Below are 13,526 nucleotides of genomic sequence, written 5' to 3'. Positions count from 1 at the left end.
TATATTTATGTATGTGCATATCCTTGACAGTGTGCATGTATGTGAAAACACTCAGTAAGTGGGGTCAAAAAGGCTGAGTCTGACTTTCCCATTGACTTGAATGGGAAAGTGGTCTCAGACCTTTGGATCCCATTGTACATGCAAGTGAAGTATTCAATTCTGGCCTAGACAGCTGCCCATACATAAGCTTACCTGTGTGTTCAGTCATGCAGTGATGCATACAGCAACATGTTCATCATTATGTTTGTATGTATATGCAAGTACATATGTTTATGTTTTTACATAAGTTTGTGTATCCTTGTAAAGGTTGTGCAAGTGTGTGTCGAATGTGTGTGGGAAGCTACATTAATAGTATATGAGCTGAGCTGGAAACATGCCTGTCAAAATGTCTACACTATTTATCATACATAAACACTGGGAACTCTGGAAGTGTGAGTACATGGTTACTTTAAATTTTATATGTTAGGTTTCTTGCTGCATGTGCACAGTTCTATCTACAAAAAAACAGTTTGTCTTTTCATAAGGTTTGTAAATTTGTGATTGATACTGTAGAATATCAAGAGAGGATGTTGTTTTCTGTCTTGGATTTAGATTTTAAATAGAAATTCAATCAGCACCCAGAATATGTAAAAAAACTGATTTGGTTGAGAGACTTTTCTTTGCTGTACAAGGATTTCATTTTTTGCACAGTGCTCACGACAGAAACGTATGCAGCAATACTCAGGATGATAAATTCATCAGCAGTGTTCAACAACTGTCACTTTATACTTGAAAGATGGAAAACAACAATCTAGCAACTTTGTAAAAACCATAACACTAATTCACTGTCATAGTTTTTGATCTGAACAAGAGAAAGTACATGGAGTGATTTTTTCTTCTGAAGAAAGTCTACCTGTTGGAATGATAGAATAATTCCTGCAATTTTGATATCATCTTCTTTAAATTGCAACAGTTGGAGAGCAATCGGAGGTATGTTTACTATAAAAGGTTCAGGTCACTGAAGGACTACTTTGATAAATGCTAAAAAAGAAAAAGAATTTCTAACCTAACAAGATAGAACTTTTAGCTGGGCAACTTTTATTTTACAAATGCTACAGTTTCATTGCTTTCTTGGAAAATTACTGGAATGATTTTGTTCCATCCCCAAGAAGAAGTCTAAATAAATCCAGATTCACCTTCTTATGATGTTATAGTTTGCACAGAATAGTCTGCCATAAAGAAAGTGCGTTCTTCATACTCAATAATTTAATTTTTACTGCAAAATCATTTAATGGAGAATTTTTTCTTTACTGTGTCTGCTGCTGCAAGCAAAGGGCTCAGGATGATGAAAAACTTGGATGCTATTTAGTACACGCACACACATGCATGCACACACGCAGATAAATAGCATGTCATCGTATGGAGTGTGGACAGTGCATTACCCCAGTTTTGGTATTGAACGAGGCCCATTAGCAGTGTTAATCTATAGATCTAATCATGATCATGAAATAGAGCACTGCTCCCATTCTAGCTGCATCGGCCACACTCATAAACTATGGCATATTTTCCTCATATAACCCACCAGACAAAACTGAGGTCATCTGGAGCCTGTTCCACTTCTTGTAAGGTTTAATTTATTTAACACGCAGAGTAATAAAACAGACTGTAAACAGAGTTGGAGGAAAAGAGAAAGTAATTTTGCAAGTGAGACAAAACTCCCGAGAGTAACAACGTAACGACGGTGAAAACTCAACAAGGTCAAACCTACTGTATAAGAAACAATATGTATAAATGGAATATGACAAGAAAAATCCAGGAAAACACACACACACACACACACACACACACACACACACACACACTCACACGTAATAACATGATTTTAAAATGATATTAATGACCAGGGAAAGATAACTGAATAATAACTTGAAAACATAATCACATGAATCTTGCTTGAGGGTGCCTCAATGGTATTTTGTACAAGGAAAGGAGACACACATGCACATCAAAACATCTCATTACAGTTTTATTTTTAATAGCACTGGTAAGGCTACACAGCGGCAGAAGGGCAGGGAGGCAGAACTATGCAGAGTGTCAATAACACAGTATGACGGTGCTGTGTAATTATAGCTAAATGATACCAGAATGGTCAAATAGTGAGAAATACACAAATAATGAATAATTACTGTATAACCAAAATCAATAAAGAAACAAATGAGAGCTGTAGGAGAGCTTTGATCAAAACGTGTGCACAAACGGGGCGCTTTAATGGAAAAATAACTGGGGTCTACTGGGACACGTGACGGTGGCGCAGTAATTACAGTCATCATGATCAACAATTGGTTTCTTTTTTTGGTCGCGGATAACTGTCAACCTACATGCATATATGCAAAAACACTATATATGTAAAACAGCATGTAGACACCCACCGCACAGACACACACACACACACACAAGCGTAAACAGAAACACAACCACACATTTAAACGCGCCTACGCTCCAGTTCTAATTACTGCATCCACTTCCCATGAATTCCCTATTATAGGCATACACTGAATACCATTTAATGTCAGAGCATATTATATCAAAGAATTACAATAGGTAACAGGAATCAGTTCGCAAGATTAATTGTCAGAGGTAGTAATCATTCCCGCCCTCTCATTCATAAAAAAACTAAACAAAAAACACACTCACCGTTTCATGTCTCAACCAGTAATCACTCATTATAGATTAATACAGATCAGCTCTTTTAATTAGCCATCCCACCCACGCAATCGCTGATAAAAGCCTGTGATCTTGCTTGTTTTGTGCAGGCAACAGTCTGTATACACTCTAAATGTGTTTGTGTGTGTGTGTGTCTTCCCTGTAGTAAAAAAAAAAAAATGTCAGCTTCATTCTACATTCATCATAGCTTTGTATCATTAGGGAGGTAACACAGCACTGCTGCACTGAATCAGCCCTGCTTCCTGTGTGTGTGTTCTGCCCATGTTTGCAAAAGCCTGTGTATTCATGCATTTGTGTACGTCAATACACATGTATATATATGTGCCTGCAGCATCATAATCTGAGCTTTGAGGCACCTCTTTTGTTTACAGTATCACTTTGAAGATGGCAGGAGAGTGTGTGTGTGTGTGTGTGTGTGTGTGTGCGTGCGTGTGCGTGTGTGTGTGTGTGTGTGTGTAAGTGGATGTGAATGACTGTGTGCTTGGATCTGTGACTCTCTGTGCATGTCTTTGTGAGAGACATGTCATAATCTGGTTTCTAAAGCATCACTTTCTGTGTTTACCCTTATGCCACTTTGATGAGTTTTTCCTTCAGGCCAAGAACAAGAAAAAAAAAAAAACTCAATCATAGATGGTTACATGCCAAATCCCAGAGAAATAAGAAACTGCTTAGAATCACCTCCATCTCAACACCTTAAACAGCGTGACCCTGATGAATGACAAATGGCCAGGAAAATGACTTCTTTGCCTCAAGGCCGCAGTGGCTGGCAGTTTTCAAAATTCATCAGACGCCTTCAGTATTTCACCAGCCACACTGACATGACGTGCACCACAGGAGTATGAATCCATGAGCAATTCATTGCAAGAATTATCCCAAAAATGTTACCATAGCACTACTGTTTCTATTCAAAGTATCCACCAATTGACTGCTTGCCAAGTAGTTGTCCAATCATACCTTAGCAACTGTAAGTGGGCACAGCAGGCCTGTCAAATGTTCCAGTGTTCAACATGTCAGAGCACCGTGCTTGGGGCTGTAGTAGAGCCATGATCTGCATTTAAAGAGTCAGACTTTTTTAGCCTCTCCATAACCAAAACACACAAGAGCAAAAGTGTAAGGAATTGATTAAATAGTGTGATTATCTGCTCTAGCATCAGCTGCAGACATTAGCATGCCTGGCTAACTAGAAATTAAATGCTACTTCCAAGGCCAGGAACATGTCATTAGATAGCGTTAAATAAATTAGCATTAAATAAAAGAAAAGAAAAGAAAGCCTAGCTCAAAACTAGCACATTAACTTTGCAGGATTTCTTCACTGCGTGGAAGCCACGATTGGATGACATCAGAGTCTAGGGTAACATTAGTAGCTCTTCTAATGTTAAAAGTAAAAACATAAAGTTTGAATTGACCTCTAATGGCTGTAGTGATTATGAAATGGATCGACAAAACAGGGGACTTTGCCACTAAATTATTGTTTTATAAAAACTTATCACAACCTGACTGGAGACATTAAAAAGTCAGCCAAAGATGGCAATTTCAACACATGAAGCTAACAATAGCTTTAACTAATTACTTAGTTAGCTACAGTTGATAAAATCTGCTGACTGGCAAAATCAACAGCCATCCAGAAAGGAAGGAAAAGCCTGTCTGCCTGTTAGAAATCAAGGACCCACTGTTTCAAAAATCACTTTGCATTTTGATTATCATTTTAAACTCCTTGTTTCATGAGAAAATGGAAAGCTTGATACATCCTGTAACCTTAGCATACATAGGCTACTTTACAAACACACATCTGATGGAAAATTTGAATCGTCTTACATTCTTCATTTGCGAGCTCAAAGCTGTTGTGATATCACCTTCTCTCCTACAGCACATTTGGATTGTTCGTTGATGTTGATGCTGTCCAGCCATCAAGGCTAGGCGTGGCTAACGGCTAGCTAAGTGGTGCTAATTTAGCTAAGACCCTGCAATTATACTTTCATGAAATTCCAAATGATTCATTAGTACTGCTCTCAACCAACACAGAAACACAGAAGACAGGGAGGAGGAGGAGAGATAGTGAGTGATAAAGAGATGGATGGATAGAAAACATGAAGGAGGAGGGGGAAAAGAGCTAAATAATAAACAGAGAAGATAAACATATCTGTATCCATATTTTCCATTCGAACTGCTTTCCATTCAGCCATGGCTAACACAGTTCCCAGTTGACTTTGTCACAAACACAAACACATACAGTAAATACAGTCGTCTATTTTTGGCAACATTCTGGTCAACATGCTAAATCTTGAATCCAATACTCTCACACTGAGCAATGTCTACGAGTCTGTGTGGTGTTGATTTTTCGAATTTGCTGAAATTTCACAGAGTAATAGTAGTGTTCCAAAATGTCATCTACTGTATCTGATTTAAAACAAGCACTGAAATACATCAGTTAACAGTTTAAAAAATACACAAGAAAAGAAGAAAGAAGAAAATAATTATTTCTCTAGCCCTTGAAGGTGTGAAGTGAATAACAATAACTACAGTAAGCCCCACTGTGCTTCTTTGTCAAGTTGTCAATCATAGAATAAGCGTTTTTCTTTTTCAAATTGTTGAGATCTCAATTTACAAAAAGAAAAGTCTTTGACTCGGGTCCTTGGAGCTTGTTTTTGAGTTGTAGAAGTATGTGAGTAAAACCTGCATCAAGGCTATTTTAATTCATTTCAACCGTATGAATTATTAGGCATGTATTGTATTGTGTTTTACGTCTCACCCACACTTGTTACATTTATTCTGTCCATGCAACAACAAATTCATCCTAACCATGGACTGGGCTCAGTTAGTGATCAACTGTCACATGAGAAACAAAATAATACAAGAAAAAAAATATGTTTTACACTACTAACCAAACAAAGCACTTATACACAAACACAGAACCAAGCAAACAGCAAATTTAGGATGACGCATGGGTCAGTGCTTTCCACAGCCCACCCTGTGTGTGCATGTGTGTACTACGTACACGCGTGTATCCTGGACAAAACAAGCACTTGTAACCCGTCAAGCCGGGTCTATAAATCTGAAACACTTTGATACACACACATCTCTGGGGCATGGATTAGAGGTTGGGGGTCAAAGGTCAAACCAACAGCCAATTAATAGACAACAAAGCCAAGCTTTTCCCTACATTTGTAAATAGTGATCAATAATTCCTGAATCTGGATTAAAGATGGCTCATAGAAGCCTGTACCCTTCCACAGTGGATGATCCACAAATGATAAATATTTAATTTTTTTCTTTGTCACACAGCATTCGCTGCATAGCATAATAAGCCATTTTTTAATGAACTGACAGGTTTTACTTCAGAGAAACTGTCAGTGTGAAAACAACCAAGATCTCTTATTACCAAGTGTAAGGCATTAACAGTTTTATGGCCTTGAAGTCGAATAATCAAAGACCTTTTCAGACATTTTATGCTGCGCCCACAAATACTGTGTAAAAAAATAAAAGAAGAGGAATAAGCTAACCAGCTGCTGGATGAAAGAGGAAGCAGCTAAAAAGAAAAAAAGCAGATATGTGAGCTTCAGTCCTACCTCTCTGCTGTGGAGGAGGCCTTTCTCTGACACATCACCGCCAACGAACTGCTTCCCGGTGCCATTTCCTGTTTGATCTCCCACGCAACAAGGTTGCTGGGTTTCACAGCCAGGAAGTTGATGCCTGACTGGAACCACACCCTGCAGAGAGAGAGAGAGAGATCGAGAGAGAGGAAGAAAGAAAAGAAAGAGAAAGTGAGGTTAATCTAAAGATCACACAAGCACATCATAAACAAAAGAGGAAAGAGAGGTTGAGTTGCCACAGTGACAGTTGGGGGGGGGGGGTGAATTTGCTTAAAATTGAATTTGCTTCGCTTGGAATTCCCCTGCCCTGATTTTCTCGCTGATTTTCTTTAATCCCTGATACGTGCCATACTCTCTTTATATAAAATGTCTTTTAAAATTGATTCACACAGCGTGGTGCCACCTCCCACGGCATGTTTCAGTGGGAGAAGACAAAGGAGTGACAGGGAGAAGCTCTCATGAAAGTTAACATTTCTTACCGCTATAAGTCCTGCGTGGAGGATGAATGGGATGTAGGCTGAGCCGGAGATTATATCTAATACACAAAATGTGATTTTGCTGATGAGAAAGGCTGCAATGAATTGGGCCAATTTCTGCGTGATATGATTTGGGGTTCTGTTTCATTTTGTTAAGCGAGGGCAACAGTTCTCCTCCTTTTCCCTCTTATCAGCACCGCTTTCGCCCCTTTTCGCTTTTTTCCTCTTAAAAAATTTCTTCTCACCGACAGCCACACAAATATACATTGACTCTCCTACCTGTCCCTCACTTGCCATCCCCTCATCTGCTCAAGTTTCCCCCTCTTCTCTCTCCAGTTAGAGCGTTGCTGTTCATCTCTTCCCGGGCTCTCTTCCTTGTTTTTTCCCCTCCCCTTTTTCCTCCCTCGCCCCGCTTGTCTTCAACCCTCCTTACTTCCATATTTGTTTCAGTTTTCTATTAGATCTCATATCCCTTCCTTTCCTTTCCATCTCTCCTCTGTCTTTCCCCTACTTCCCTTCCAGATGTCTCCTATTCATCCTTCCTCGCCATTCCCTCGTTGTTCTCTTTATTTTCCTCACCAGATCTCCTCTTTCATCTCTCATCTCTTCTTTTCTCAGCCTCACCTCCTTTCATCCATCCCTATGTGATTTTGTTCCCCCCTCCCTTCTTTCCCCATATACCTTGCCTCTTCCCTTCCTCTGTCCCTCCTCCATCCTTCAATCTCAAAGCATCCTATGGTTAATCTCTTTACCCCCCCCCTCTCCCTAATCCGTCCCTGTGTGTTTTGTTATCACCTTGACAAGACCCTCCCTCAGTTTATTAACACACTTTATAGGCACATATGCACATGCACACAAGCTTGTTTACTGCTTCTCTTATTAACACACTTAGAATAGTCTCTGGCAAACAACAAATACCAGCACAGACATATTCTCCAATAACCTTTTTCCTCTAAACAGAAGGGAGAGGGGGGGGGCTGCCAACCCCCTTTGTCTCCTTTCTCATTATTACTTTCTTGTGTTTGTCTCGCTTCATGTCGTGCCAAAAACTTGCCTGCAAATATGTCACGCCCGTCCCTTGACATGCTATCTGTACATTTGTTTCTGAGTGTGTATGTATATATAATACACCTGTGTGTGTGTGCGTGTGCTGTATAATAAGCTAAACAACATGCTTTTTGGTGTTTGCCACGAGGGACCGGCCCTCCTGTGAAAACTTGAAAACCCACTTTTTTCTCTTTTCTTTTTCTGTTTCACTCTGAACTAATTTCTTGGTTTATTTTAAAAGGAGGAAAAAATGTTCCCTAGTTGACCATTGTTTGTGTGCTATGGTTAGGAGAAATTGAAAGTAGCAAGGAAAAAAAAAAAAAAAAAAAAAGAGTACACATTGTTTGAGTCTGGTGTGTGCAAGTAGCTCCCAAGCAGCGTGTGTGTGTGTTAGTGTGTGCAGAAACACAACATAGAATAACGGGAGGTGCGTCTAAAAACTCTTTCATAATTCAACAGCTGAATGTTACATAAAATCAAGAAACTCCCCACAATTTCTTCTGCTTCCTCTGGTTCTCTCTCTCTCTCTCTTTCTCTCTCTCTCTCTCTTCCTGTCTGCTCTATCTCCCCCAACCTCACCCTTTTCTCTTGCTCCCTCCTATTCACTCCCTCCTCCACCAGCCCAGAATTGAAGATAATCCACTTCAAAGGAAATTTACCGCACCCAGGCTGTGGCAAAAGTATGTAAAGCAAAGCAATGAGAGAAGAAGAAAAACAAAACAAAAAGAAAACAGGAGATATAATGTGAATGACAGACTGACAGGAATGGAGTATATGGAAACACAAATGTATGCCTGAACACCGGCTGAGAAAAGTTTATCCTAGAGATTCTTAGAAGACAAGGTCGCGGCAAAGACGAATCAAAAATAAAACACTGGAAAAATAAGCTAATAAATAACTACTCCAGCGTGTGAGAGCCGCAAGCCTCATTCTTGGTAATGCAAAATCAAATAATTTCTTGAGCGCTTTGATATAAAATTTTAAAATACATACAAAGCACATGTAGAGGAGGATTCCCACAGCGCAGCCACACGAGGATCAGAACTGTGACAGGCGAAAAAAATGCACACCCACATTAGCCCAAAGCCAATGCCATTACAGAAAGTAGGGGGCCTGTCAGCGAGCATTTATCGGACATGCTACCTGAAGAGTGACAACCAAACACTGCAACAATTATTCATGTCACAACAAGCAGAAAAAACCTACATTCTGTGCAATTGTAGGGTATTTACTCTATATTATACCATTTAAGGAAAGTACAGATCAGGGTGGAGGAAACAATAATATTGTGGTGGTTTCCTTTGATGTCACTCACATGTTCTTCTTGTAGTTTCATTGCAAACAGCCCTCACCGGAGAAAAGCACAGGCCGTACAGCTGACTATATGCGGAGAAAATATTGTGATTGTTTTGGCAGATAATAGATGTTTTACTTAGTACGTACGGCAAGGTCTCCTGCTGCACTGAGGCTTTACTGATGTCCCTCGCTCGCAAGTCGCTTTGGATAAAAGCGTCTGCTAAATTAGTAAATGTGATGTAAATGTAAATATTCCGACTGCAATATGAGTCACGATTTCAGTTGTAATGGACATTTTTGCATTTTCATTTTCACTGGAAAAAATATAAAGATGATGATGATGTTATTTGTGTTGGGGCTTGTACCAAACAAGCATGTTCCTTTACCTCTGGAGATTATGATGCGTAGGCCGGGGCATCTCTGTAGCACCACCATGCTTCATTTATGATATGCTGTGACACATTTTAAAACCGCAGCTCTTGGGAGTTGTATATTGCACTCGGCCATGTTGCGATTTCGATAATATTTCGGTTAATTGTTTATCCCTAATAGGCACTTAATACAACCTACATTTTACTGATAAGTGACCAGTTGCGTTGGTGTGAGGGGTCATATAAAATCAATATGCTTAATATGAAAGGTCATTGTTTTGGTTTTACAGCCTGTGGCTTTACTGTTTTAGCTAACTCCGCTCTCATCAGCCCAATTTTCCACAAAAAGACTCCATTTTATGGCACCTGCCAAGCACCAAAAAAACAGATCCATAAAGTTAGTGACCAGCTTGTGTATGCAGTAGCACATTTAGCATCTAAAAGAGCTAGATGCCCCCCTCCCATAATTCCAAGTGAATGCTATGTTACATCTAAAATGCTGGTATATTTGCCAGTATATATTGTATATATGTTCCCATTCTATAAACAATCTTAAATCCCTTTAAAGGAGCCAATTGTAAGTTTTGCTTTTGCTATGTGGCCAACGTTAGCATTAACAGCTGTTTACTTACCAATCTTGGCAAGAGCTTTGACAATCTTTGTCTTTATAAGGCAAGATGTTATAATTATAATACACTCTCTGATCAGCGCTACTTCTCGACTGGATGCTATAATGACTCTGTAACAGAAAGTGACAAGAATCCAACTGGGCTGGGGCTAGCTGATTAGCATGCTAATTCCATTAGAATAAAAGAAGTGATAGAAATAGCAGCAAAACGAGAGGGTTGTTCTCCGCAGCTGGAGTCAGGCCTTGGCAAATAAAGGAATAAGGTTTGATGAACTTTTCTTCTACACTGGTAAGTAAACAGCTGTTAATGCAAATGTTGGCTATGTAGCAATTGCAAAACTTACAAATAGCTCCTTTAAATTCATCACAATGTGCTGCCAAGGGTCTAACACGCTCAAGTGGAAAGTAAAAAATGAATTTAAAACACCACAAGTGAGTATATGGCTTTAAGTGGTTGCCAGTTCATCCCTAAAATTCAGAGATGATGTGTGTGGAAAAGAGTAGATTGATTTCGCTTGCCTGGACTGGAACTGATGAGCACATATAACCAGAAAAACACACACAGACATTCACATATGTAAGACAACACAGCGACACTACTGTCCCACGGTGCATCTGTCAGGACGTTGTCGTATGTGTGTGTGTGTGTGAGAGTGTGTGAGTGTGTGTGCATGTCTGTCAACAAGCAGGATGATGGACAAGGCTGCGTCCCTAAGCTGCTTCTGTCAGATGCGCATACAGCAATAGAGCCTGACAAGTGTCTGCGTGTTGTTCTTTCTCTGTCTCTGTTTTTTTAAGGTAACGCAGGGAGACAAGCAAAACTTCTCCCCATACTCTCTTTTTTTTTCTCTTTCACTTTGCCTCTTTCACCTCCCTCTGTATTTATCACCCTTTGTTTTATTTTTCATGTCAGCGATGCTACTCCGTCTTGAAGCTGGGTGAGTGATCTGTAACACGCTCTGTCTGATAAACCTCAACAGATATATTTATAGATATCACTTGTCGCCTCTGCTTTCTAATTTTCTTCTCAAATGAAAAAAAGGGGCTTTATTTACACAATATTTGTATGATGCTATCAAAGTGAGGAGAACAATTTCAGTGCAATACATTTAAAAACCTTAGACCAAAAACATTAACTGAGCACCTATTCCTCTCTTGTTACCTGGGTGACACTCATTCACAGCTACACTCTGCTCCTGTTGGCCATTGAGAAGCTCACAAAGCATTACAATTGATTTTCTTTTTTTTCTGGAGCAGTGCCTTGTTTGTAGGCTCCTTAACTGTAGTTTTCCAAGTGGAAACATAAAGAGTAAGTGAAGAGGAAAAGCAATACGGCATTATGCCAAAAAAGCTACACTGTGAATAAAGTTTCCCTTTTTCTCCCTCTTTTAAATCACAATTGTAAGTTTAAAATGCATAATGTTTCTGTCAATGTGAGGATGTCTCTCCTTCTGTTTTTTGGAGTTATGTTTATGAGCCCCAGAGGGTCTCTTTACCTCACTTATGCAGATTCTAGTTCTGCTCTATTTTGGCTCATTCCCCAAGAGATATTTTAAATATTCAGGTTTTGCTCTTCAGCTGCTGGTTGATTATGGTAAGAGACGCTATATAATTATACCAATAAAGCTTGTGGAATAGGTCTCATGATATCAATTTTAAGGAAAAATAACCACAAAAATCATTTGCCTCTTACTGTAAGGATTACCAAATACATTTTTATCGACCATAACATCAGAGTCTTCCCCTTCCCATTTACAAAATAAGATTAAAGCTGACACACGTTATGTTGTCTAAAGTGAAAAGTTGAATGGAGAGAGGGAAAAAGAGGAATGCGAATGAAGCGATGTATATTTATAGCTTAGCCTTTCCACACAGGACTACTGACCCAGGAAAGCAAGCAATATGTGTGAGACAAGGATAACAGATTGTTCTGCTAAAGAAGAATCACTTAAGTCCAATTAATTCCCTTTATACCGAACCTTATCTTTTAAATACTCTCTCCGCAACCTCGCCCGCTTTATAACCTTCAAGTGAAAGGGGAAAGAAAGGAAAACAATGTTGTAATTTATTATAGGTGATTGTTCAACACTTGTCAGAAAATGAGATTCTAGTCTACACGCACGCACACATATACAGCTAATAATGACTGTCAATACACACACTATCTCCCCTGTGGCACAGGAACACAATCAGCACTGACACAAGGTCACGCAGACTTGTGAGTCACATGTATGACTCTATGTGTGAGTAAATCACGTTACTGATAAGAGTCCAGCTGTTCAATCCAAACCTAGTTAGAGATTTGTCGCAAACGTCAACATCTTCAGAACTGGTCGATCTTTCAGCAGCGCGGCTCCTGAGGTGCTGAAAGGACAGCAAGCTGGCCATTAACAGAGAAAAAGATTTTCAAGTACTCAGAAGCTCAGTGAAAAAAAACAGGGCCATGACAAGGAATGAGGTGAATGATAGAAGCATGTTGTGGGCGCCTACATGGCTTCCATTCAGGTTCTCAGGGCTTCATTAAACTTACTTCATTCTGTGAAAGTCTCTGCCTCCACACCAATGTCTGAAAAATCCCGGTGTTTGGTAAATTTATAGGACTCCAGAGAACCTTCCATCATAGCATAAGCCTTTATTGCTTCAAAAGTCTATGTGTTTAGAGCCTGTGGGGTTTAAAGGGCTAAAAAACTGACAGATCTCTTCAGCAAGAACCCTAACCCAAAGGGCTTAGTGAGTCTACCAAGGCTTAAAAGTGATTTGGATGTGTTATTCCAACAAGCGTCAAGTCGGTAAACAATGTTTTAGAGTGAAAAAGTAGATCCCTCAAGGTTCATGTGCTCGTTTTGTATGCATTATTTTGATGTTTTTTTCACACTGTTTTTCATGAGTGATTCAGCCGTTGATTAGAAGAAATGTTTTTTAAGTTTATCAAAGTGGCTGGTAAAAAAAAATAAGCAAATAAACAGAAGACCCATGGCAAAGCTTTAACCAATTCCCGATCTGCTGGAGATGACATTACAAGCTTTGTGTTGCTCTGATCCATTATGGCTACGAAGAGCTACAGAGGACTGTGAGATGCTCCAGGTCTGTCTTGATGGGATCCAAAAAGCTGGTGCCAGTCTCTGTGTTTACCTTTTATTTTCTCTTTCACCTTAACTTTTCACCTGAGCCACACAAACTGCCACTCTTGCTAGTTTCTCAGCAATGGTCTTTACATCAATGTAACGTCAGGAAGATGTTGGACTCTCAGCACTTTAACGTTGGACGGACACTAAATCTTGGGTGGAAATGATGACATGTTGACGTCAAAACCCGGCACTGGCGAACTGACATTGTGACATTTAGCAGATGTTGGGTTTTGCCCCTGACTAAAATGTCAAGATGGTGTTGGCATGAGACGATTGGATTTTGGACA

General features: G+C 39.6%; 1 protein-coding gene across 2 annotated transcripts in view; it reads right to left on the bottom strand.

The window, feature by feature from the left end:
- Nucleotides 1–13,526, bottom strand: part of si:dkey-215k6.1 (transmembrane protein 132D) — a 259,302-nt gene that overhangs the window by 115,533 nt on the left and 130,243 nt on the right. For both annotated transcript variants that reach the window (XM_056375613.1, XM_056375611.1), the window contains one exon: nt 6,270–6,410. In XM_056375613.1, coding sequence (XP_056231588.1) covers nt 6,270–6,410 — 141 coding nt within the window. The remainder of the gene's footprint in view (nt 1–6,269; nt 6,411–13,526) is intronic.

The sequence above is a fragment of the Seriola aureovittata genome, chromosome 5 (assembly GCF_021018895.1).
Source record: "Seriola aureovittata isolate HTS-2021-v1 ecotype China chromosome 5, ASM2101889v1, whole genome shotgun sequence".
Lineage (NCBI taxonomy): Eukaryota > Metazoa > Chordata > Actinopteri > Carangiformes > Carangidae > Seriola > Seriola aureovittata.
Note: the sequence above shows the minus strand (reverse complement) of the source record. Positions and strands in the feature narration are given on the sequence as shown.